This window comes from Oncorhynchus tshawytscha, linkage group LG33 (assembly GCF_018296145.1).
Source record: "Oncorhynchus tshawytscha isolate Ot180627B linkage group LG33, Otsh_v2.0, whole genome shotgun sequence".
NCBI lineage: Eukaryota > Metazoa > Chordata > Actinopteri > Salmoniformes > Salmonidae > Oncorhynchus > Oncorhynchus tshawytscha.
Genome location: NC_056461.1, coordinates 31,500,976 through 31,527,591, shown reverse-complemented (window position 1 = coordinate 31,527,591; position 26,616 = coordinate 31,500,976). Strand labels below are relative to the sequence as shown.

The window sequence follows — 26,616 nt, the reverse complement described above, 5'->3', positions numbered from 1 at the left end:
TAATGCTCTCAATGGTACAGCTGTAGAACCTTTTAAGGATCTGAGGACCCATGCCAAATCTGTTCAATCTCCTGAGGGGGAATAGGTTTTGTTGTGCTCTCATGCTCTCTCTTGCTCTCTGTCTTGGTGTACTTGGACCATGTTAGTTTGTTGGTGATGTGGACACCAAGGATCTTGAAGCTCTCAACCAGCTCCACTACAGCCCCGTCGATGAGAATGGGGGGTGCTTCGGTCATCCTTTTCCTGTAGTCCACAATCATCTTCTTTGTCTTGATTACACTGAGGCTTTGTTCTTGTCCTGGCACCACACGGCCAGGTCTCTGACCTCCTCCCTATAGGCTGTCTCGTCTTTGTTTGTGATCAGGCCTTCCAGTGTTGTGTCATCAGCAAACTTAATGATGGTGTTGGAGTCATGCCTGGCCGTGCAGTCATGAGTGAACACGGAGTACAGGAGGGGACTGAGCACGCACCCCTGAGGAGCCCCTGTGTTGAGGATCCGCGTGGCGGATGTGTGGTTACCTACCCTTACCACCTGGGGGCGGCCCATCCGGAAGTCCAGGATCCAGTTGCAGAGTGAGGTGTTTAGTCCCAGGGTCTTTAGCTTATTGGTGAGCTTTGAGGGCACAATGGTGATGAATGCTGAGCTGTAGTCAATGAATAGCATTCTCACATAGGTGTTCCTTTTGTCCAGGTGAGAAAGGGCAGTGTGGAGTGCAATAGCGATTGCATCATCTGTGGATCTGTTAGGGCGGTATGAAAATTGGAGTGGGTCTAGGGATTCTGGGATAATGGTGTTGATGTGAGCCATGACCAGCCTTTTAAAGCACTTCATGGCTACAGACGTGGGTGCTACGGGTCGGTAGTCATTTAGGCAGGTTACCTTACTATTCTTGGGCACAAGGACTATGGTGGTCTGCTTAAAACATGTTGGTATTACAAACTCGGACAGGGAGAGGTTGAAAATGTCAGTGAAGACACTTGCCAGTTGGTCAGCGCATGCTCACAGTACATGTCCTGGTAATCTGTCAGGCCCTGCGGCCTTGTGAATGTTGACCTGTTAAAGGTCTTACTCACATTGGCTGAGGAGAGCGTGATCCCACAGTCTGTATATCCTGTTTATCGTCTGGATATCCTGTTTATCGTCTGTATATTCTGTTTATCGTTGGTATATCCTGTTTATCGTCTTTATATCCTGTTTATCGTCTGTATATCCTGTTCATCGTCTGTCTGTGTATCCTGTTTATCGTCTGTATATCCTGTTTATCGTCTGTCTGTATATCCTGTTTATCGTCTGTATATCCTGTTTATCGTCTGTCTGTGTATCCTGTTTATCGTCTGTCTGTATATCCTTTTTATCATCTGTATATCCTGTTTATCATTAGTATATCCTGTTTGTCATCTGTCTGTATATCCTATTTATCATCTGTCTGTATATCCTGTTTATCGTCTGCATATCCTGTTTATCATCTGTCTGTATATCCTGTTTAGTGTCTGTATGTATATCATGTTTATCATCTGTATATTCTGTTTATCATCAGTATATCCTGTTTGTCATCTGTCTGTATATCCTGTTTATATCTGTCTGTATATCCTGTTTATTGTCTGCATATCCTGTTTATCATCTGTCTGTATATCCTGTTTAGTGTCTGTATGTATATCATGTTTATCGTCTGTATATCCTGTTTATCATCAGTATATCCTGTTTGTCGTGTGTCTGTATATCCTGTTTATCGTCGGTATATCCTGTTTATTGTCTGCATATCCTGTTTATTGTCTGCATATCCTGTTTATTGTCTGCATATCCTGTTTATTGTCTGTATATCCTGTTTATTGTCTGCATATCCTGTTTATCATCTGTCTGTATATCCTGTTTAGTGTCTGTATGTATATCATGTTTATCGTCTGTATATCCTGTTTATCATCAGTATATCCTGTTTGTCGTGTGTCTGTATATCCTGTTTATCGTCGGTATATCCTGTTTGTCGTATGTCTGTATATTGTGTTTATCGTCTGCATATCCTGTTTATCATCTGTCTGTATATCCTGTTTATCGTCTGTATATCCTATTTATCGTCTGTCTGTAAATCCTGTTAATCGTCTGTCTGAATACCCTGCTTATCGTCTGTATATCCTGTTTATTGTCTGTATGTATATCATGTTTATCATATGTACATCCTATTGTCTGTATATCCTGTTTATCATCAGTATATCCTGTTTGTCGTCTGTATATCCTGTTTATCGTCTGTATATCCTGTTTATTGTCTGTATAGCCTGTTTATCGTCTGTATATCCTGTTTATCATCAGTATATTCTGTTTATCGTCTGTATATCCTGTTTAGTGTCTGTATGTATATCCTGTTTATCATCTGTATATCCTGTTTATCATCAGTATATCCTGTTTATCGTCTGTATATCCTGTTTATCGTCTGTCTGTATATTCTGTTTATTGTCTGTATATCCTGTTTATCATCAGTATATCCTGTTTATCATCAGTATATCCTGTTTATTGTCTGTATGTATATCATGTTTATCATATGTACATCCTATTGTCTGTATATCCTGTTTATCATCAGTATATCCTGTTTGTCGTCTGTATATCCTGTTTATCGTCTGTATATCCTGTTTATTGTCTGTATAGCCTGTTTATCGTCTGTATATCCTGTTTATCATCAGTATATTCTGTTTATCGTCTGTATATCCTGTTTAGTGTCTGTATGTATATCCTGTTTATCATCTGTATATCCTGTTTATCGTCTGTATATCCTGTTTATCGTCTGTATATCCTGTTTATCATCTGTATATCCTGTTTATCATCAGTATATCCTGTTTATTGTCTGTATATCCTGTTTATCATCAGTATATCCTGTTTATCATCAGTATATTCTGTTTATCGTCTGTATATCCTGTTTAGTGTCTGTATGTATATCCTGTTTATCATCAGTATATCCTGTTTATCGTCTGTATATCCTGTTTATCGTCTGTATAACCTGTTTATCGTCTGTCTGTATATTCTGTTTATTGTGACAGCACCATTTCAACAAGTGAAATTCATATATGCAAATGTGTTTGCCAAATAAAGGTGATTCTGATCCGATAAAGTAAGTTTTGCTTTTCCGGATCATTCATTTTCTTAATCTAACACAGCCACTGCTTTAAAGTTCCACAATCACATGTTGGCTATCTCAACCTTATAAGCAATAAATATCCTAATAAGATTTGTAGGTTTCTATTGGGTGAAACCTTGTTTTATTAAAATGACATGAAACATCGAATATCTTATAAGATGTCTACGGGGTCATAATGAGCATTGTAAGATGTAGGCTATAATTATCAACGAGTAGGATACACTGATGTTCCAATTGGGTTGACTCTGCTGGTATCATGCCTCCTCTCCTTTCCTTAGTGTGTGTGGCAGCTCTGAGACGCTGGCGTTACAATAATAGCTCTCTATGCGGGCGTGTGTGGGAGAGAGAACGCACGCACGCAAACCATATGCACCTGCTCTGACGCCCTAACTCTCACATTAATATTATTGAGAAGAACTGTTGCCAGGACTGGAGTGCATCTTTAACGAGAGGCGTAGCTATTCATTTGTGCTCCCCGGAGAACAAATTTCCGCTTCCTGCTATGAAAAACATCGAACTTTTGACCTAATCGCATCAAATGTGGACTGCAGAACAGAAAAACAAGCAAGAAGTAATGGAATTCTGTTTTATGAAAGCGCAATTTAAAGCATCCGAGTGTGCTGAAAATATCGGTATGCACAAGTCGGGAAACTGAATGAAAGGTATTTTTCTTCCACATCTAAAACACCTTCAATATGTCGGAGAGAGGGGGTCTCCCGCGGATTGGGGGCACGCCATCTCCACATATGCAGCCGTCCAAGACAGTAACTATCTCCCCGAACCGTCCGGTTCAAATGAACCTGTATGCAACCTGGGAAATTGATCGCTCATCTCCAAGCTGTGTGCCCAGGTATGACCGTCTAAAAACTATGGCTTGGCGTTTTGAAGTGCCCTGATAACATCTGATTCTGACAGTCAAGGTTTTCAATCGTAATCGAATGACATTATTATAAAGAAGTTGCTACATAGTATCGGCTTCTGCGGTCAGACGTAGTCTTGATATACTGTTGAATCAGTGGGACGAAGTCACCTGTTTCCCCACCGCGAGAGAAGTTATGTAGACCTAGGTAGAATACAAGTTCAACAAATTAATGAGTTCATGAAAATAACATCATATAATAATATTATTCAAGTTCAAATAACAGCAGAGGCCTATTTTTGTATTTGATTTTGAATAATACAACTTGCAGTGCTGCAATTGACTGTAAATATCAATATTCAGGTGACTTGCCTGGTTAAATAAAATAAAAATGTCTGCAAAGTGTAGTAGTCACATTGATACAATTAGCGGGTTGTGGTAGGCTGCTGGTAGTGAATATTAGGGAGTGTCTTTAAAGGGGAAATCCTAAATTCAAACCATAATAAAGTGAACACTCCACCATTGTTTTGGAAAACAGTAGAGGGATGGGGCTCAAATTCATAGACAGCTATGGATGCAAGGACTTATCATCAATGAGAACAACATGATAGGTTTAACTCTGTTTTGAGGCTATACAATGTTTGTTCACAATTACATTGTTTACAAACTATAGAATAAACAGGCTTATATTTTGGGTTCTGATAGAATATGACAGTTGAGATAAGCTCATGAGGCATTTGAGTTATTCTTCAACACAAGAATCAATGGGTTTATACTGTGCAGTGTATTTGGAAAGTATTCAGACCCCTTGACTTTTTTCACATTTTGTTACATTACAGCCTTATTCTAAAATTGATGAGGGATTAAAAAAAAATCAATATACACACAATACCCCATAATGACATAGCAAAAATGTTTTTTAGAAATGTTTGCTAATTTTATTACAAAAAAAATAATAAAAAAATACCTTAATTACCAAAGTATTCAGACCCTTTTGTATGAGACTCGAAATTGAGCTCAGGTGCATCCTGTTTCCATTTATCATCCTTGAGATGTTTCTACAACTTGATTGGAGTCCACCTGTGGTAAATTCAATTGATTGGATATGATTTGGAAACACACACACCTGTCTATATAAGGTCCCTCCAGTTGACAGTGCATGTCAGAGCAAAAACCAAGCATGAGGTCGAAGTAAATGCTAGACAGGATTGTGTCAAGGCATAGATCTGTGGAAAGGTACCAAACAATTTCTGCAGCATTGAAGGTCTCCAAGAACACAGTGGCCTCAATCATTCTTAAATGGAAGAAGTTCGGAACCACCTAGACTCTTCCTAGAGCTGGCCGCCCAGCCAAACTGAGCAATCGGGGGAGAAGGGCCTTGGTCAGGGAGGTGACCAAGAACCCAATGGTCACTCTGACAGAGCTCCAGAGTTCCTCTGTGGAGATGGGAGAACCTTACAGAAGGACAACCATCTCTGCAGCACTGCACTATTCAGGCCTTTATGGTAGAGTGGTCAGACGGAAGCCACTCCTCAGTAAAAGGCAAATGACAGCCCGCTTGGAGTTTGCCAAAAGGCACCTAAAGGATTCTCAGACCATGAGAAACAAGATTCTCTGGTCTGATGAAACCAAGATTGAACACTTTGGCCTGAATGCCAAGTGTTATGTCTGGAGGAAACCTGGCACCATCCCTACTGTGAAGTATGGTGGTGGCAGCATCATGCTGTGGGGATGTTTTTCAGCGGGAGGGACTGGTATACTAGTCAGGATAGAGGGAAAGATGAACGGAGCAAAGTACAGAGTGATCCTTGATGAAAATCTGCTCCAGAGGGCTCAGGACTTCAGACTGGGGCGAAGGTTCACCTTCCAACAGGAGTTATGACCCTAAGCACACAGCCAAGACAACACAGGAGTGGCTTCGGGACAAGCCTCTGAATGTCCTTGAGTGGCCCAACCCGAGCCCAGACATCTCTGGAGAGACCTGAAAATAGCTATGCAGCGACGCTCCCCATCCAACCTGACAGAGCTTGAGAGGATCTGCAGAGAAGAATGGGAGAAACTCCCCAAATACAGGTGTTCCAAGCTTCATACCCAAGAACACTTGAGGCTGTAATCGCTGCCAAATGTGCTTCAACAAAGTACTGAGTAAAGAGTCTGAATACATATGTGAATGTGATTTATTTTGAATAAATTAGCAAACATTTCTAAACCTGTTTTTGCTTTGTCATTATGGGTTATTGTGTGTAGATTGATGAGAGAAAAAAATGATTGAATCCATTTTAGAGTAAGGCTGTAACGTAACCAAATGTGGAAAAAGTCAAGGGGTCTGAATGCACTGTATATCATTGATTTAAAAGACTAGAAATGTATATAGAAGTGGCAGATCGAACCTTTTTAAAGGAAGAGAACATTCAACTGTATAATGAAAAACAATGTTTGGAGGATCATGAAGAAGGAGTCCAAGATTGTAACTGACCAGGATGTAAAGGCTCCAAATCAACATATCCCTGAGCAGTTGTGCAGGCAGGGTGCCATAGACAGCTGCTCCTAAACCCCACAGGAAGACAACATGCTGTCAGAATAAATAATTATACAGCACATACTGAGTAGAAGCAACATAAACGATTAGCTAATTACTACTTCTTCCTACATGTATACGCCTACAGACTGTTGGTAAGCAGGGCCTACTCGTCCATTACGACGTCTAACAGATGATTTAAATGTTACCAATGCTACAAATTTTTCTGATACTGCTTTTTGTCTTGTAGCAATAGAGAAGAGGGGGTAGGAGTGGGGGTGGTGTGTGGACTGTAGACGGACCCCTCCGAAGGGTCAAGGCTGCCTGCGGGGTTGCTCTCTGGCAGGGAAAATGGAGAGAGGATGTGGGTGGATTTGAAGAAGAGCTGGATGAAAATGATTTGTTTCTCTTAAAATGGTCCGTATACTCTGTATAGTATGTTGAAATGTTTTTCTTTCTTTCATGTATAGAGCCTTGAAGCTGGGCTTTTGGCCTTGACTTGATGCTGGGGTAACTCTTGTTTCCTCCCTCTAGTTCTGATTCTCAGTAAAGTCCTTATTTAAAGGAGAATGCACCTCATCATATGTTATCTATTTGTACAAATGCAATTAAGAAGGAGCCTGGGCGGCTTTTAATCACTTTATCTATTTCTATTTAGCCTCCAGTGCCATGTCTTTGGCATGGTTTTAGGAAATATATAAATTATTACCCAGACATCTCCTAACCCAATCAGCTGTTCACTGGTAACCCTCACCTGTCTCTCTCTCTCGTCTATCTCTCTCTCTCTAATGCTTTAGTGAGTAAAAAAACACGTGTCATTGTCAAAGACTAGACTGATACTTTCTTCCCTCATGTAGTTGGTTCAGACTAAACAGATAAATATGAATATCCCCTTTTCTCCAAACCCAGGCTCTTCACTGTTACCCTGAAGAAGCTGCTGATGCTTCAGGAGCTGGACAGAGACCTAACCTCTGTTGTCATTGCAGTCAAACTCCAGGTGACCCTCTTCACATTCCCCCTTCCACAAAGTATACATAGATGTAGAGTAGTAGGATGTTTTGCAGAAGTACTTTCTTTAGTGTTTATAACTCTACACAAGTGACTAGTCAGAACTTGTTGATCCATGGAGATGTATAAGGAGATGTATAACGATGTATAACGATGTATAAGGAGACGTATAACGTGTGGAATATCCTCTTAGGGATCTAAGCGCATTTTACGTTCCAATGAGATCCTGTTGGCATCGGCTGGACTGACAGAGACTGATCTTCAGCTGACATTCTCCTTGCAAGTGAGTTACCCTGGGGGTTTTTGCACAGACAGTTATGCGTATGCAAATGGTGTGTGGACGAGAGGCAGATGCTTTTTAAAATTTCCAAAGACTATATTTCCAGTGCCTCTTTGATTCTGTCAACCTCACCATCTTTACTTCCTCCAGTATCCACATTTTTTGAAACGAGATGCCAACAGACTGCAGATCATGTTGCAGAGGAGGAAGAGGTACAAGAACCGCACCATTCTGGGCTATAAGACCCTGGCTCTGGGCCTTATCAACATGGCAGAGGTAAGAGGGCTTCACCTGACCCCAGCTGTTAGCTGCAATAATTACGATCATTGAGGCTTTTGTTTGTATAAAACGCCATCCTGCATCTACACTACTGTGTCTCTTTCGTCTCCTGTCGTTTCCCTCTCTCCCCCTCTTTTGTAATTGTTACCCCCCATTGTCTCGCTCTCTTCTCCCCCCACCTCCTCCCCAGGTGATGCAGCATCCCAGTGAGGGAGCCCGTGTGTTGGCTCTCCACACCACAGTGAAGGACACGGCTGTGACTGTGGCTGAGATGAGGGTCTACTCGCTCTCCAGCCAGCCCATCGACTACGAGGTGTCCAAGGCCAAACTGTCAGGTAAGGGAGACCCAAAGAGAGCATAGGAGACAAACTGTAGGGAAGTAAGGCCTTCAACATGGACCCAAGAAATATTTTTAACAATGGGCAATGTGCTTGTATAGAATTGTTTGTAAGTATCCACAATGTCAGTGTATTGAACAGTTCAACATGTAGGTACCCGTACCACACCATGGTCAGTCATCGGAATCATCCAATCAGCCACGGCCTTACCCACATAACACCAGGTTTAACCATCCAATCAGCCACTGCCTTACTCACGTAACACCAGGTTTAACCATCCAATCAGCCACTGCCTTACTCACGTAACACCAGGTTTAACCATCCAATCAGCCACTGTCTTACTCGCGAAACACCAGGTTTAACCATTCAATCAGCCATTGCCTTACTCACGTAACACCAGGTTTAACCATCCAATCAGCCACTGCCTTACTCACGTAACACCAGGTTTAACCATCCAATCAGCCACTGCCTTACTCACGTAACACCAGGTTTAACCATTCAATCAGCCACGGCCTTACCCACATAACACCAGGTTTAACCATCCAATCAGCCACTGCCTTACTCACGTAACACCAGGTTTAACCATCCAATCAGCCACTGCCTTACTCACGTAACACCAGGTTTAACCATCCAATCAGCCACTGTCTTACTCGCGAAACACCAGGTTTACATACTATTCTCATCATAATGTATTCACGTCCCCTCCCCCTCGTCATTTTCTCCTCCCCCTTCTTCCCCTCCCCCCCATCTCCTTATCCTACACCTATACATTACGTATCTCTTCTCTGGCTCCCTGTAACTCACAGACCGCTCCCCTGACATTGACAACTACTCTGAGGAAGAGGAAGAGAGCTATTCATCAGAGCAGGACGGGAGTGATGACCCTGCTCACATCCAGGTGAGGAGGAGGGAGAGGAGGGGGGATGGGTTTGGATGGAGTGTCTGTCCAGTTTGATGGAGTGTCTGTCCAGTTTGATGGGGTGTCTGTCCAGTTTGATGGGGTGTCTGTCCAGTTTGATGGGGTGTCTATCCAGTTTGACCACTAAGTTGATCCTCCCTCTGTTTCAGTATCTGTTCGACGAAGAAGATGACATGAGGAAGAAGAAGCACAGACGCAAACTCACCTCTGCAGCCTCCATCACCAGAGGTCATGTAAGCATTAAGTCTACTGATCTGTCTGTCTTTGCTGTTGTGACTACCCGCCACTCTTCTAGTCATACCGTTTCATATCTATGTGTTCCTTTAACCCGGCAGCCCAACATCAAGCAGAAGTTTGTGGCCTTGTTGAAGAGGTTTAAAGTGTCTGATGAGGTGGACTTTGGCCTGAAGCACGTGTCCCAAGAGCACATCTGTGATGTGGAGGAGGACCTGGATGAGCTCTATGACAGTCTAGAGATGTACAACCACAGTGACAGCGGCCCAGAGATGGAGGAGACGGACAGCATCCTCAGCACACCCAAACCCAAGCTCAGGTCATGACACACCAGACTTATTTGTAGCTAACACATGTATGTTCTCACAAACATCCACCTAACAGAACTCTGGTGACCTCTACTCTCTCTGACCGTCCAGGCCCTTCTTTGAGGGCATATCCCAGTCCAGCTCGCAGACCGAGTTTGGCAGTCTGAACAGCAGGTGCAGTCTGCCCAAAGACACCCTGAGCCCAGTGAGTACAGTTGGAGCAGAGTATGAGTACAGTTGGAGCAGAGTATGAGTACAGTTGGAGCAGGGTAGAGTACAGTTGGAGCAGGGTAGAGTACAGTTGGAGCAGGGTAGAGCACAGGTAGATTAGAGCACAGGTAGAGTAGAGCACAGGTAGAGTAGAGCACAGGCAGAGTAGAGCACAGGCAGAGTAGAGCACAGGCAGAGTAGAGCACAGGCAGAGTAAGAGCACAGGCAGAGTAAGAGCACAGGTAGAGTAAGAGTACAGTTGGAGCAGAGTAGGGTATAGTACAGTTGGAGCACAGGTAGAGTAGAGCACAGTTGGAGTAGGAGCAGAGCACGAGTAGAGTACAGTTGGAGCACAGGTAGTGTAGAGCACAGGTAGAGTAGAGCACAGTTGGAGTAGAGCACAGGTTGAGCACAGGTAGGTAGAGCACAGGTAGAGTAGAGCACAGGTTGAGCACAGGTAGAGTAGAGCACAGGTAGAGTAGAGCACAGGTAGAGTAGAGCACAGTTGGAGTAGGAGCAGAGCACGAGTAGAGTACAGTTGGAGCACAGGTAGTGTAGAGCACAGGTAGAGTAGAGCACAGTTGGAGTAGAGTAGGAGCAGAGCACGAGTAGAGTACAGTTGGAGCACGAGTAGAGTACAGTTGGAGCACGAGCAGAGTACAGGTAGAGCAGAGTACAGGTAGAGCAGAGTACAGGTAGAGCAGAGTACAGGTAGAGCAGAGTACAGGTAGAGCACGAGTAGAGTACAGTACAGTTAGAATTGGAGTAGAGTAGGAGCAGAGCACGAGTAGAGTACAGTTGGAGCACGAGTAGAGTACAGTTGGAGCACGAGTAGAGTACAGGTAGAGCAGAGTACAGGTAGAGCAGAGTACAGGTAGAGCAGAGTACAGGTAGAGCAGAGTACAGGTAGAGTACGAGTAGAGTACAGTACAGTTAGAATTGGAGTAGAGTTGGAGCAAAGTACAGTTAGCTGGTCATCTAAGTCCACTCCCAATGACCACTGGTTTCCTGCTGTCTGACCACTGTTTTCTTGCTGTCTGACTTGCAGCAAGGAGATCAGCCCCAATCAGGCAAGATGAACTGCACTCGCTCCCGCAACCTGGATGACTCTAAGACAGACACTCAGGTGAGACCATCCAACTCCCCACATACACTCTTTTTTCTCTGCTCTCTTACTCTCCCTCTCTCATTGGTGTCCTGTGCATTTCAGTGTTATGTGTTGCTGTCTGTCTGTCTGTCTGTCTATTGGTTGTCTGTCTGGCTATCTGTTGTAGTGATGTGCAGTTCGCAAACAACTCTTTTTTTTTTTACCGGACTCTAGTCATGATTAGTTTTTTATTATAGTAGTTAGTTTGATTTTCTAGTCGTACAGCAGGGTTAATACACGCTCCTCCAACAGCAGCTCCAGAGACCTGCTCCTACCATCAGACTTGTTTATACTGTATTATTGACTGTATGTTTGTTTTACTCCATGTGTAACTCTGTGTCGTTGTATCTGTCGAACTGCTTTGCTTTATCTTGGCCAGGTCGCAATTGTAAATGAGAACTTGTTCTCAACTTGCCTACCTGGTTAAATAAAGGTAAAATAAAATAAAATAAAAATCAGCTGTCTGTCATAGATGCACAGAAAAAGAGATCATGAGCATAGAGAAGAAAAATCCATGTTAAGAACTGATCATTGATCGCATGGTGCAAGAATTACTTCAAATATTTGATTATTGAATGTTATGAGGGACACAGCTTTGTAAAACCGAAACATACACAGCCTCTGCTCAACAAGAACCTGAGAACAAATATTTTGGGGGGCTGCAATTTGCATTCCACCAAGAGTCTAGACCTTGTTTTAAATGCATCTTGAAATCATCTGATCTGAATGCCTTACAATCAACAAATGTACATTGTTTAAAGTCTCCGTCACAAATGACAGCTCCAACAAAGCCCCCGATGGTGAACAACATGTGAATGAGCGTCTGAATGTTAAAACTTCTTATGGTTGGGGGCAGTATTGAGTAGCTTGGATGAATAAGGTGCCCAGAGGTTCCCAGAGTAAACTGCCTGCTACTTAGTCCCAGTTGCCAATATATGCATGTTATTAGTATATTTGGATCGTTTCTAAAACTGTTTGTCTGTGAGTATAACAGAACTCATATGGCAGGAAAAAACCTGAGAAAAAATCCAACCAGGAAGTGGGAAATCTGAGGTTGGTCGATATTCAACTCATTCCCTATTGAAGATACAGTGGGATATTGGTCATGTTGCTCTTCCTAAGGCTTCCACTAGATGTCACCCGTCTTTAGAAACTTGTTTGAGGCTTCTACTGTAAAGGAGGGGCTCATGCGGGCTCTTTGAGTCAGTGGTCTTGGCAATGTGCCACAAACTCGTGACGCTCATTCACGTGAGAGGTAGCTCACGTTCCATTGCATTTCCGAAGACAAAGGAATTCTCCGGTTGGAACATTATTGAAGATTTAAGTTAAAATCATCCTGAAGATTGATTCTATACATTGTTTGACATGTTTCTATGGACTGTAATGGAACTTTTTGACATTACTTTTGCAACTAGTTAACGCGCTTTGTGACTGGATTTGATTACAAAACGCGCTAACAAAAGTAGCTATTTGGACATAAATGATGGACATTATTGAACAAAACAAACATTTATTGTGGAACTGGGATTCCTGGGAGTGCATTCGGATGAAGATCATCAAAGGTAAGTGAATATTTATAATGTTATTTCTGACTTCTGTTGACTGCACAATATGGCTGATATCTTTTCGGCTTGTTTGGGCTCTGAACTCTGTAGTCAGATTATTGCATAGTGTGCTTTTTCCGTAAAGCTTTTTTGAAATCTGACACATCGGTTGCATGAAGGAGAAGCTTATCTAAAGTATTCCATGTATAACACTTGTATTTTCATCAACATTTATAATGAGTATTTCTGTAAATTGATGTGGCTCTCTGTAAAATCGCTGGATGTTTTTGGAACTACTGAACATAACGTGCCAATGTATACTGAGGTTGTTTTATACAAATATGAACTTTATCGAGCAAAACATACATGTATTGTGTAACATGAAGTCCTATGAGTGTCATCTGATGAAGATCATCAGAGGTTAGTGATTAATTATATTTATGATTTTGGCTGGAAAAATGGCTGTGTTTTTCTGTGACTTGGCTCTGACCTAACATAATTGTTTGGGGTGCTTTCACTGTAAAGCATATTTGAAACAACAAGATTACCTTTTAAAATGGTATAAGATACTTGTAAGATACTTGTATGTATGAATTTTAATTATGAGATTTCTGTTGTTTGAATTTGGCGCCCTGCACATTCACTGGCTGTTGTCATATCGATCCCGTTAACGGGATCTCAGCCCTAAGAAGTAATGACTCAAATGAACGAAATGAGTCGAAAGATCTGTTCTTTTGACTGAATGAGTTGAAAAGACCAGAGTCAGTAAAGAGCCGAACTTCCCATCACTAGTCTGTTGGTTTGTTTAGGAGCTGATTGATCCGAAGGGGTTACTGGAGACAACCGCCTGCATCACTGTCTCTGTCCCAGAGAAGCTACCCAGGACCCCGACGAGGGAACTGAGGAGCAGCAACAGTGAGAGCCACACCACCATGCCCTCCCCCAGGTCAGTCTAAAATCTTCCACATGCTTTGGTTCGCTGGCGCCTAAAACTGAACGAGTGTGCTCGCATACTCCCTTAAAATACTGTTTGTCCATCAAGTAATCTGTCATTCATTTTGAAGTTTTTGCAGAGGAGATCGTAGTCGCACAATTTTACATCTAACTAAGATGTTTGGTACAGTATTTCTTAATGAAAAAATGTGCATGAAAACGAGTCGTCTCGAGTTGAATGACAACAAAGACTTTATTGAAGAATCCCTACTGTTGACCAATGACTGATGGAGGGGCGTCAACTTTGGTTTCTGAAAAAACCCTTGCTGGAGACCAAAACAAACAAACGTCACAAAATGTCATCTTAATATATGCACCAAACTGTTCCAAACTGTTTTGGATGGGAAGCATGTGGAGACACACACACACTACCTGTCAGTGCCACACATGCACTCCACACTTTCTGTCATAGTGTCTGTGTGGGCACTGACTGTGTGTGTGTGTTCCAGGTTGAATGGTGGGCACACACCCAGGCAGAGACGTGGGACGCCAATGAAGGAGAGGCGAGCGCTGTCCAAACCATTGAGCGAACGCACCAACAGCTCTGACAGCGAGAGGTCACCAGAGCTCAGCCGCACCCCACAGGTGACCCCTAACCAGAGCCAGTCCACTAGTCCGTACCCATACTCACCCTGGAGTCTTTAAGTCTTTAAATGGGGATTCTCTGTTTGCAGGGGGTGATTCTGACTGGTAGTGATTCTGTTGTGTTGATCTATTTCATTAAAGCATGTGTGCGCCCAGTATTTGACTGGTGAACGCGTGTGTGTGTGTGTGTGTGTGTGTGTAGGTGCCCAGGAAGGCTGTGTATGACCAGCTGAATCTGGTCTTCTCCTCAGACACTGCCCTACCAGACAGCCTAGTCCTGGTCAACACCAGTGATTGGCAGGGACAGGTATTCTCCATTCACTCCTATCTTCAGCATTGTCCCTCACTTTTCCACTCCCTGTGGACATATTTACTTGCACATTTGTGTTAATCTGTGTCTGTATGTTTGTGTCCTCTGGTAAACGTGTGCAGTATGTGTCTGAGGTGCTACTGGTCCAGAAGCAGCCAGTAGTGTGTACCTGCTGTGGGGTGGAAATTCAGGCTGTCCTCACCACCCTCCTCACACGCATCCAGAAGTTGTGAGTAGCCAAAGAATCAATACTCGCCGGTTCAATTTCGACACACTTTGTGTGTGTTGAATTCATTGTGTAGTAATGGCGACCTATGATGAGCCTCTTCTATACATGTGCTCCAGTAACCTGACCCCTTCCTGCAGCTGTAACTGTAACTCGTCCACGCCGCCGCCGGTCAAGGTGGTGGTGGCAGGGGGACAGAGCTACCTGGGGGCCGTCCTACACGTCTTTGTCAGTCAGCTGGCCAACAAAACATCCGATTGGCTCAGCCTCATCCACTTCCTGGTTGTCCCCCTGGGTAAGAGAGAGATGTTTAACACAATGCTTGGGTCTAGAAGATATACAATGTGACTGCTGTGAGACACCGTATGGTACATATCTAGAGTTATGTTTATGAAATGCTTATTTATAAGCCTGTTCAGGTGACGCATAAACAAAGATTTACAAAAACACCCACTCTCATGTTCTGATAACTCCTCCTGACAGTGAGTTGCTTCACTCATTATGCCCCATGCAGCTGAAGCTCAGTACAGTGGGCTGCTCAGTGCTGCAGTACAGTGGGCTGCAGTACTGAGAGGGTTGGGTGTATGAACCGTGACTCACTGTGTGGCTACCTCTACTCTGCCTCCAGGCTGTCACCCTGTAGCCAAGCACCTGGCCTCCCTGGACCCTCGCTACAGTTCTGTGTTCCTGGACAATGCCTGGAAAGATCTGTTCAGCGGCCTGGAGCCCCCTCGCTCCAGTAAATCTCTCTCTTTGTCTCTCTCTCTCTCTGCACTTGTCCTACTGAGCTGGTAGTATTCAAGCATGTGCCTTTGGGAACTTGATCAACATATCAATTAGACTAGAAAACAAGTGCAAGCTGCCCCACATCTTCTTTAGCTTGGGGACAGTTGAGATCCAGTCAGGCTTGCTCTCCCTACAGATTGACTCAGCCTTACTGTCTGTTCCCCTCCCCTCCGGTTCCAGCTGCAGACGGAGTGGACGTGGCAGCAAGGATCAGGCAGTACATCAGCGGCGTCTCTGTCACACACCAGTTACCTATCGCTGAGGCCATGCTCACCTGCGAGAACAAGAGGTGGGTGGACTGTCCTACGTACTTATATGACCTTAATGTTAACCAGGAAGAACATATTTTATTGGCCATTATTTTCACCCTACCAGATATGACGAAGACTCTTACCAGAAGTTTGTTCCCTTCGTTGGGGTAAGTAAATCAGTACTGATGGTTTTCAGCGATACTGATGTTGAGACAGTCTATTTTGCAAATAACGCCTGTAGCCTGAATTTTTATTTAAGCAATGTAAAGCAACAGATAAGGGATATCCAAAATATTCTCAAGTCATCCCTGGAGTGTTATGCTGATTCTAACTAACTGGTCCCTGTGTGTGAGACAGGTGGTGAAAGTAGGGTTGATTGAACCAACTCTGGCGTATTCAGGTGGGTTCATATTTCTGGACTACCTATTTAAGTAATAAGTCCTGAGGGCCAATATACCACGGCTAAGGGCTGTTCTTACACACAACACAACGCGTCGTCCCTGGATACAGCCCTTAGCCGTGGTATATTGGCCATATACCACAAACCCCCAAGGTGCCTTATTGCTATTATAAACTGGTTACCAACGTAATTAGAGCAGTAAAAATAAATGTTTTGTCATACCCGTGGTATACAGTCTGATATACCACGACTGTCAGCCAATCAGCACTCAGGGCTCGAATCACCCAGTTTATAATGTCTGTTAATGTTTAACTTTCTCTTCCCGGACTGTCCCTGGGCAGTTTTAAGGAACGTGTTGATTTGGGCCTACAGGTGGAGACACTGAGGAGGCAGTTAGTGTTAGCTTGGCTGTTCCCTCTACCTCCCCACAATCTCATGGATCTCCCACAGGGATGCCCAGAGAGGCTGCCACACCCCCATCTCCCTCCCTGAGCAGCGGACTGGTGTAAGACAACCACAGCGTACAACAGTCAGACATGAACAGTTCATTACCATCCCTGCTGTTAAACCCACGTTTTTAGTACATTGTTGAACAAGAGTTGTTTCTTACACTCTCTGCCTCTCGCTCTCTCTCAACCAGGAGCCCAAATATGTCCCATGGGGTGGACACCATTGGGCTGACGGTGGATTATTGGGTAGCGACATGCTCAGAGCGGAAGAAGGATGGGGAGCGGTGTGACAAGGGCTCCAAGAACACGCTGAAGAGTGCCTTCTGCTCCCTGCAGGTCAGCAGGCTGCCAGGAGGGGGCTCCACTGAGAACCAGCCCCAGGCCAACACCATGGCCATGACCATGGTCACCAAGGAGAAGAACAAGAAAGGTGAGGAGAACGGCTGGACTAGGAGTAGGGAAATAGCAGACTGTCCTTCACATGCAGTTTGTCCAAATCAAATTTTATTTGTCACATACACATGGTTAGCAGATGTTAATGCGAGTGTAGCTAAATGCTTGTGCATCTAGTTCCGACAATGCAGTAATAACCAACGAGTAATCTAACCTAACAATTTCACAACAAATACCTTATACACACAAGTGTGAAGGGATGAAGAATATGTACATAAAAATATATGAATGAGTAATGATACAGAACGGCATAGGCAAGATGCAGTAGATGGTATCGAGTACAGTATATACAGTGGGGAGAACAAGTATTTGATACACTGCCGATTTTGCAGGTTTTCCTACTTACAAAGCATGTAGACGTCTGTAATTTGTATCATAGGTACACTTCAACTGTGAGAGACGGAATCTAAAAGAAAAATCCAGAAAATCACATTGTATGATTTTTAAGTAATTAATTAGCATTTTATTGCATGACATAAGTATTTGATACATCAGAAAAGCAGAACTTAATATTTGGTACAGAAACCTTTGTTTGCAATTACAGAGATCATACGTTTCCTGTAGTTCTTGACCAGGTTTGCACATACTGCAGCAGGGATTTTTGGCCCATTCCTCCATACAAACCTTCTCCAGATCCTTCAGGTTTCGGGGCTGTCGCTAGGCAATACGGACTTTCAGCTCCCTCCAAAGATGTTCTATTTGGTTCAGGTCTGGAGACTGGCTAGGCCACTCCAGGACTTTGAGATGCTTCTTACGGAGCCACTCGCCCTGGCTGTGTGTTTCGGGTCGTGGTCATGCTGGAAGACCCAGCCACGACCCATCTTCAATGCTCTTACTGAGGGAAGGAGGTTGTTGGCCAAGATCTCGCGATACATGGCCCTATCCATCCTCCCCTCAATACGGTGCAGTCGTCCTGTCCCCTTTGCAGAAAAGCATCCCCAAAGAATGATGTTTCCACCTCCATGTTTCACGGTTGGGATGGTGTTCTTGGGGTTGTACTCATCCTTCTTCTTTGCCACCTTCACCACGCTGTCTTTGTGGGTGGACCATTTCAGTTTGTCCATGATGTGTACGCAGAGGAACTTAAAACGTACTACCCTCTCCACTACTGTCCCGTCGATGTGGATAGGGGGGTGCTCCCTCTGCTGTTTCCTGAAGTCCACGATCATCTCCTTTGTTTTGTTGACGTTGAGTGTGAGGTTATTTTCCTGACACCACACTCCGACGGCCCTCACCTCCTCCCTGTAGGCAGTCTCGTCGTTGTTGGTAATCGAGCCTACCACAGTAGTGTCGTCTGCAAACATGATGATTGAGTTGGAGGTGTGCATGGCCACACAGTCGTGGGTGAACAGGGAGTACAGGACAGGGCTCAGAACGCACCCTTGTGGGGCCCTAGTGTTGAGGATCAGCAGGGTGGAGATGTTGTTACCTACCCTCACCACCTGGGGGCGGCCCGTCAGGAAGTCCAGTACCCAGTTGCACAGGGTGGGGTCGGGACCCAGGGTCTCGAGCTTGATGACGAGTTTGGAGGGTACTATGGTGTTAAATGCTGAGCTGTAGTCGATGAACAGCATTCTCACATAGGTATTCCTCTTGTCCAGATGGGTTAGGGCAGTGTGCAGTGTGGTTGCGATTGCGTCATCTGTGGACCTATTGGGGCGGTAAGCATATTGGAGTGGGTCTAGGGTGTCAGGTAGGGTGGAGGTGATATGGTCCTTGGCTAGTCTCTCAAAGCACTTCATGATGACGGAAGTGAGTGCTATGGGGCAGTAGTCGTTTAGCTCAGTTACCTTAGCTTTCTTGGGAACAGGAACAATGGTGGCCCTCTTGAAGCATGTGGGAACAGCAGACTGGGATAAGGATTGATTGAATATGTCCGTAAACACACCAGCACCTTATGTAGTGTAGAAAATGTAATAACTAACTACAATGAGAACCTTGCAATTGGTACATGCTGTTAAGTGTTTTGGTTTGACCCCCCTCCCCCCCTCTGTGTGTTATCCACAGTCTCCACCATATTCCTGGGCAAGAAGCCCAAAGAGAGGGATGTAGACTGTAAAAGCCAGGTGGTTGAGGGCATCACCAGACTCATCTGTTCTACCAAGCAGCAGCAGACCAGCCTAAAAGGTACGCTGAACCAGTCTAGGGTCAGCTTCAACATGATTGGTTGTTTTTAGGTGCTTGTAGATGGGAGTCGTGGAACTATTGGTTATTTTTCAGTGTCTGTTGACGGTGTGGAGTGGACTGATGTCAAGTTCTTCCAGCTGGCTGCCCAGTGGCCCACCCATGTGAAGTACCTGCCAGTGGGGCTGTTTGGTTACAACAAGCCCGCCACCTAGAGGCCAACCCAGACAAGCCCGCCACCTACCAACAGACAAGCCCGCCACCTAGAGGCCAACCCAGACAAGCCCGCCACCTAGAGGCCAACCCAGACAAGCCCGCCACCTAGAGGCCAACCCAGACAAGCCCGCCACCTAGAGGCCAACCCAGACAAGCCCGCCACCTAGAGGCCAACCCAGACAAGCCCGCCACCTAGAGGCCAACCCAGACAAGCCCGCCACCTAGAGGCCAACCCAGACAAGCCCGCCACCTAGAGGCCAACCCAGACAAGCCCGCCACCTAGAGGCCAACCCAGACAAGCCCGCCACCTAGAGGCCAACCCAGACAAGCCCGCCACCTAGAGGCCAACCCAGACAAGCCCGCCACCTAGAGGCCAACCCAGACAAGGAGAGTTGTTACAGGACCAAGGAGAGTTGTTACAGGACCAAGGAGAGTTGTTACAGGACCAAGGAGAGTTGTTACAGGACCAAGGAGAGTTGTTACAGGACCAAGGAGAGTTGTTACAGGACCAAGGAGAGTTGTTACAGGACCAAGGAGAGTTGTTACAGGACCAAGGAGAGTTGTTACATGATGACATGGATTGACGCCACTAAGAAGAGGCCATAATCTCTGTTATTTGATGCTGGAGGGATGAGGAGTTTCTCTTCTTCTTCTTGCCATGATCCTAATAGTTGGACCTGTTTTCAGAAAGCCTTACTTTCTATATTGATTCATAATTTTTCTGTGAGATACTGTTTTGTGTGTGTGGCACAAGCGTGTGTGTGAGCACCCCAAACTCTTGTGAATTTATGTGCATATAGGCATGGGTTGTCATAGAAACAAACACTTAAAACACTACAGAAATCTAAAATATTTAGTCTACTTCAAAGCTTGTGGTGGTCAAACACGTATTTTTATAATGGTACATGTACTATAGTGTGAGCACTGCAGATGTCCTTTTGTTACTGATATGCTTGAAATGGAGCTTCGGTGTCGTCCATTTTTAGGTCATCTTTAAAAAATATTGACATGTCCTTTTGACCTGAAGAAATAAATTATCACAACTTATACACTTGTTTTCCTATTGTTTCTTGGACTATTGTTTAACGATGACTCATTGTGAGAGATGGAAGACTGTCTAGTCATTTAAAGCTTAAAGTTGGAAACTTGCAAGGAGTTCAAGACAAGGAATTATGACTAATCACGTCAATAAATCAAATGCATCCTTGTATCTACTAGTCGAAAACGTGTCTGATGACAAGTGGGTCTTACTTACACTGTGGTCGAGGACACGGATGGGGTCAGATATCTTCAGAGCCAAACACCTCATGCTCTTGTTGAAGCCTTGCACCAGAGGCAATCCCATGACCTTTCCTTTCCACGTTATCTTCAGAAGACTGAGGGGGTGGGCTCGTTTAAAAAATAATACAAATAATATTAATTTTTAAACCGGTAAGATTCAAACTACCACCAAGGATCAATGTCAAGTATCTGTTAAAGAGGAATGAGTACTGCAAAAGAGGTAGAGATAGTGTGTACGATGCATGGGTTGGGAAAATGGAAGCTATTGTATAGGTGGGAGATTATGGGATGGCATAGAATGACCGCAACTAACAGTAAGTACAGTAAGAACCAGGAGAACATGAGAACAGTTTTGCTCAAACACTTTATTCAGTTGAGATGCCTATCACTAGATATCACTCTGCATCTCCATCTGTACATTTCTCCAACTTTCTGCTACTCACAACCAGAGCATTCCACATGCTACTTTGCATGCATATGACGTGATGAATTGAGCTTTATCTCATTGTCCCTCTTTATCCCATATGTTCTAATACAGTAATGTTCTACCAGATGCTGAACCTCTCAACTTACACCCTCTCCTACAGCCTGCTCTATTCTTCTCCACAGTTGGATTTTACCAGTGGAGGAAGAACAATATCTAATTTAGTACTTCATCATTTAGTCTCCTCTAGCCTCAGTTCTCCCCCACACTGTCTTGGCCAGAACACACTAATACATTCATTTAGTCTCCTCTAGCCTCAGTTCTCCCCCACACTGTCTTGGCCAGAACACACTAATACATTCATTTAGTCTCCTCTAGCCTCAGTTCCCCCCACGCTGTCTTGGCCAGAACACACTAATACATTCATTTAGTCTCCTCTAGCCTCAGTTCCCCCCACGCTGTCTTGGCCAGAACACACTAATATATTCCGGACGATACCCCAAGATACTTTACATCTGCAAGTAGTAAAATTTGATTTAGTGACTTGACCCCAAAACCTGACATTTGACAGCGATGATCACACAGCTCAGTAAGACAAGAGAGTTGGATGGATCTAGTGACATAAAATAGATGGCATCTGCAACATTCACAATCAGCAACATCTGACACCAAATTCCTTCCTCAAGTACTTTATTTATTTTTTCCAAAACAAAAGTCGCCTGAGTGGGTATGAGAGGTAGGCTTTGCTCCTTGTGCCCTAATCAATGAGAATAAAAAGCACTTTTTAAAAGTCCTGATACGAGTGCTTTAGCTTAACTACTCTGTGTAGTGGAACTAGTGACCAAACATTGCAAATCATAAACTGCAGACAGTGATGCATATAAACTCAGCAAAAAAACTAGACGTCCCTTTTTCAGGACCCTGTCTTTCAAAGATAACTGGTAAAAATCCAAATAAATAACCATAAACAATGAATGAACATGCACCTGTGGAATGGTCGTAAAGACACGAACAGCTTACAGACCGTGGGCAATTAAGGTCACAGAAAATTTAGGATAGTAAAGAGGCCTTTCTACTGACTCTTTAAAAACACCAAAATAAAGATGCCCAGGGTCCCTGGTCATCTGCGTGAACGTGCATTAGGGTCCATCATGGTCTGGGGCGGTGTGTCACAGCATCATCGGGCTGAGCTTGTTGTCATTGCAGGCAATCTTAACGCTGTGCATTACATTGAAGACATCCTCCTCCCTCATGTGGTACCCTTCCTGCAGGCTCATCCTGAAATGACCCTCCAGCATGACAATGCCACCAGCCATATTGCTCTTTCTGTGTGTGATTTCCTGCAAGACAGGAATGTCAGTGTTCTGCATCTCAATCCCATTGAGCACATCTGGGACCTGTTGGATCAGAGGGTGAGGGTTAGTGCCATTCAAATCAAATCAAATGATTTCTCCACTGTGCCAGGTGGAGATTATAACAGAACATGGCCAAGATGTTCAAATGTTCATAGATGACCAGCATGGTCAAATAATAATAATCAGAGTAGTTGTCGAGGGTGCAGCAAGTCAGCACCTCCGGAGTAAATGTTAGTTGGCTTTTCATAGCCGATCATTAGGAGTTTCTCTACCGCTCCTGCTGTCTCTAGAGAGTTGAAAACAGCAGGTCTGGGACAAGTAGCACATCCGGTGAACAGGTCAGGGTTCCATAGCCGCAGGCAGAACAGTTGAAACTGGAGCAGCAGCGCGGCCAGGTGGACTGGGGACAGCAAGGAGTCATCATGCCAGGTAGTCCTGAGGCATGGTCCTAGGGCTCAGGTCCTCCGAGATAGAGAAAGAAAGAAAGAGAATTAGAGAGAGCATACTTAAATTCACACAGGACACCGGATAAGACAGGAGAAGTACTCCAGATATAACAAACTGACCCCAGCCCCGACACATAAACTACTGCAGCATAAACACTGGAGGCTGAGACAGGAGGGGTCAGGAGACACTGTGGCCCCCTTCGATGATACCCCCGGACAGGGCCAAACAGGAAGGATATAACCCCACCCACTTTGCCAAAGCACAGCCCCCACACCACTAGAGGGATATCTTCAACCACCAACTTACCATCCTGAGACAAGGCCGGGTATAGCCCACAAAGATCTCCGCCACGGCACAACCCAAGGGGGGAACCAACCCAGACAGGAAGATCACGTCAGTGACTCAACCCACTCAAGTGATGCACCCCTCCTAGGGACGGCATGAAAGAGCACCAGTAAACCAGTGACTCAGCCCCTATAATAGGGTTAGAGGCAGAGAATCCCAGTGGAGAAAGGGGAACCGGCCAGGTAGAGACAGCAAGGGCGGTTCGTTGCTCCAGAGCCTTTCCGTTCACCTTCATACTCCTGGGCCAGACTACACTCAATCATATGACCCACTGAAGAGATGAGTCTTCAGTAAAGACTTAAAGGTTGAGACCGAGTCTGCGTCTCTCACATGGGTCGGCAGACCATTCCATAAAAATGGAGCTCTACAGGAGAAAGCCCTGCCTCCAGCTGTTTGCTTAGAAATTCTAGGGACAATTAGGAGGCCTGCGTCTTGTGATTATAGCATATGTGTAGGTATGTACGGCAGGACCAAATCAGAAAGATAGGTAGGAGCAAGCCCATGTAATGCTTTATAGGTTAGCAGTAAAACCTTGAAATCAACCCTTGTCTTAACAGGAAGCCAGCGTAGGGAGGCTAACACTGGAGTAATATAATCACATTTTTGGGCTCTAGTCAGGATTCTAGCAGTTTATTTAGTGCTTTATCTGAGTAGCCGGAGAGTAGAGCATTGCAGTAGTCTAACCTAGAAGTAACAAAAGCATGGATAAATTTTTCTGCATCATTTTTGGACAGAAAGTTTCTGATTTTTGCAATGTTATGTAGATGGGAAAAAGCTGTCCTTGAAACAGTCTTGATATGTTCGTCAAAACAGAGATCAGGGTCCAGAGTAACGCTGAGGTCGTTCACAGTTTTATTTGAGACGACTGTACAACCATCAAGGTTAATTGTCAGATTCAACAGAAGATCTCTTTGTTTCTTGGGACCTAGAACAAGCATCTCTGTTTTGTCCGAGTTTAAAAGTAGAAAGTTTGCAGCCATCCACTTCCTTATGTCTGAAACACAGGCGTCTAGCGAGGGCAATTTTGGGCTTCACCATGTTTCATTGAAATGTACAGCTGTGTGTCATCCGCATAGCAGTGAAAGTTAACATTATGTTTTCGAATGACATCCCCAAGAGGTAAAATATATAGTGAAAACAATAGTGGTCCTAAAACGGAACCTTGAGGAACACCGAAATGTACAGTTGATTTGTCAGAGGACAAACCATTCACAGAGACAAACATATCTTTCCGACAGATAAGATCTAAACCAGGCCAGAACTTGTCCGTGTAGACCAATTTGGGTTTCCAATCTCTCCAAAAGAATGTGGTGATCGATGGTATCAAAAGCAGCACTAAGGTCTAGGAGCAGGAGGACAGATGCAGAGCCTCGGTCTGACGCCATTAAAAGGTAATTTACCACCTTCACAAGTGCAGTCTCAGTGCTATGATGGGGTCTAAAACCAGATTGAAGCATTTAGTTGACATTGTTTGTCTTCAGGAAGGCAGTGAGTTGCTGCGCAACAGCTTTTTCTAAAAATGTTGAGAGGAATGGAAAATTTGATATAGGCCAATTTAGTTTTTTTATTTTCTGGGTCAAGGTTTGGCTTTTTCAAGAGAGACTTTATTACTGCCACTTTTAGTGAGTTTGGTACACATCCGGTGGATAGAGAGCCGTTTATTATGTTCAACATAGGAGGGCCAAGCACAGGAAGCAGCTCTTTCAGTAGTTTAGTTGGAATTGGGTTCAGTATGCAGCTTGAAGGTTTAGAGGCCATGATTATTTTCATCATTGTGTCAAGAGATATAGTACTAAAACACTTGAGTGTCTCTCTTGATCCTAGGTCCTGGCAGACCGGACCTGTTCACCAGACGTGCTACCTGTCCTATTATTTGACCATGCTGGTCATTTATGAACATTTGAACATCTTGGCCATGTTCTGTTATATTCTCCACCCGGCACAGCCAGAAGAGGACTGGCCACACCTCATAGCTTTGTTCCTCTCTAGGTTTCTTCCTAGGTTTTGGCCTTTCTAGGGAGTTTTTCCTAGCCAACGTGCTTCAACACCTGCATTGCTTGCTGTTTGGGGTTTTAGGCTGGGGTTCTGTATAGCAATTTGAGATATCAGCTGATGTACGAAGGGCTATATAAATACATTTCATTTGATATGATCGATCATAATGATCATCATAATGTTTTATTCACTTTGTAAATTGAATAACATAAAACTAGTGCTACAAAATGCCCAAGATCTCTGGAAAGAATGTTAATATGGAATGTATGTCTTGTGCATAACAGAGGTGAAGAGCATAACTGCAAAAATTCTTAGAGAAATGAACAAGAAACAGATTTAGACCAAAGTGGCATTCATACTGGTACAACAATGCCCTATCCCTACCTAACACCAACTTTATTGTTGAGAAAACTCAAGGCAAAAGCATAACAAATGGTGAACTACTATTTTTCTGAGTAACTCATTTCCAAATGTCCATATCTATTGAACATAAAGCCACAATAACAAACAAGACTTTGCCACAATGTCTCAATGAACATCGTCTGAAGGTCAAACACTAACATTATATTAACTCACATAAGACAACGTCCCACGGCAGCACACAACACCATTCAGTAACTGAGTAACTCTTTCTCTAGATGAGAGTTACTGTATTAAACCATGATTATATTACTATCAGAACAAAGGTGTTAATACAACTTCCAGGCTAAAACATGATTTACAAAAAGGCTAAACTCCACCTGAAACTACGCCTGTTGCTGTCACTGAGAACTATAGCTTCTCCAATGTATTAGCTAAAATCAGAGTAAACTATGAGACAAATACAGTGGCTATTATTATGGAGCCCTGTTGGCTCCAGGTTGTATAGCATGTCTGAAGCTAAAGTTGTGCCATGTCATCCTTCCAAGTCTCATTTATCACTTGAATGTAAGGAAGCCTGGGAAACAGAGCTACGTTTGGGGGTTAAGGTCAGTGAGAGACTGTGGCCCAGAGCCTGGCACTCCCAGTTGGCTGTAGGAGACTGTGGCCTGGGCATGGGACTTCCAGAGGGGACTGTAGGAGACTGTGGCCTGGGCATGGGTTGGCTGTACTTCCAGGGGACTGTAGGAGACTGTGGCATGGGACTTCCAGGGGACTGGCCTGGGCAGGAGGGGACAGTGGCCTGGGCCTGGGACTTCCAGGGGACTGTAGGAGACAGTGGCCTGGA

At 44.2% G+C, this 26,616-nt stretch overlaps 1 protein-coding gene across 2 annotated transcripts; it reads left to right on the top strand.

Annotated features, from left to right (window-relative positions):
- Positions 1-3,393: 3,393 nt before the first annotated feature.
- On the top strand, positions 3,394-19,935 carry pacs1a (phosphofurin acidic cluster sorting protein 1a). Of its 2 annotated transcripts, none has more exons than XM_042311491.1 (24): positions 3,394-3,975; positions 7,412-7,499; positions 7,704-7,793; positions 7,941-8,066; positions 8,260-8,404; positions 9,214-9,305; positions 9,476-9,559; positions 9,662-9,879; positions 9,980-10,073; positions 11,127-11,204; positions 13,579-13,715; positions 14,212-14,347; positions 14,550-14,654; positions 14,780-14,886; positions 15,024-15,178; positions 15,512-15,622; positions 15,850-15,958; positions 16,045-16,087; positions 16,278-16,320; positions 16,693-16,825; positions 16,961-17,199; positions 19,230-19,349; positions 19,443-19,544; positions 19,597-19,935. In XM_042311491.1, the coding sequence occupies exons 1-24, from the start codon at positions 3,821-3,823 to the stop codon at positions 19,611-19,613; spliced, it is 2,727 nt and encodes a 908-aa protein (XP_042167425.1). In that variant the 5' UTR covers positions 3,394-3,820; the 3' UTR covers positions 19,614-19,935. The 2 variants fall into 2 exon arrangements, with proteins under 2 accessions (XP_042167425.1, XP_042167424.1); XM_042311490.1 differs by having other exon boundaries at positions 19,443-19,563; positions 19,616-19,935.
- Positions 19,936-26,616: the final 6,681 nt, after the last annotated feature.

What these genes read in the sequence shown, in the direction of transcription:
- pacs1a (XM_042311491.1), top strand. Translation starts at nt 3,821, where the DNA reads ATGTCGGAGAGAGGGGGTCTCCCGCGGATTGGGGGCACGCCATCTCCA. An exon ending in CCAGTGATTGGCAGGGACAG is followed by an intron (nt 14,655 to 14,779) that starts GTATTCTCCATT and finishes AAACGTGTGCAG; the next exon opens with TATGTGTCTGAGGTGCTACT. An exon ending in ACCAACTCTGGCGTATTCAG is followed by an intron (nt 16,321 to 16,692) that starts GTGGGTTCATAT and finishes TTGGGCCTACAG; the next exon opens with GTGGAGACACTGAGGAGGCA.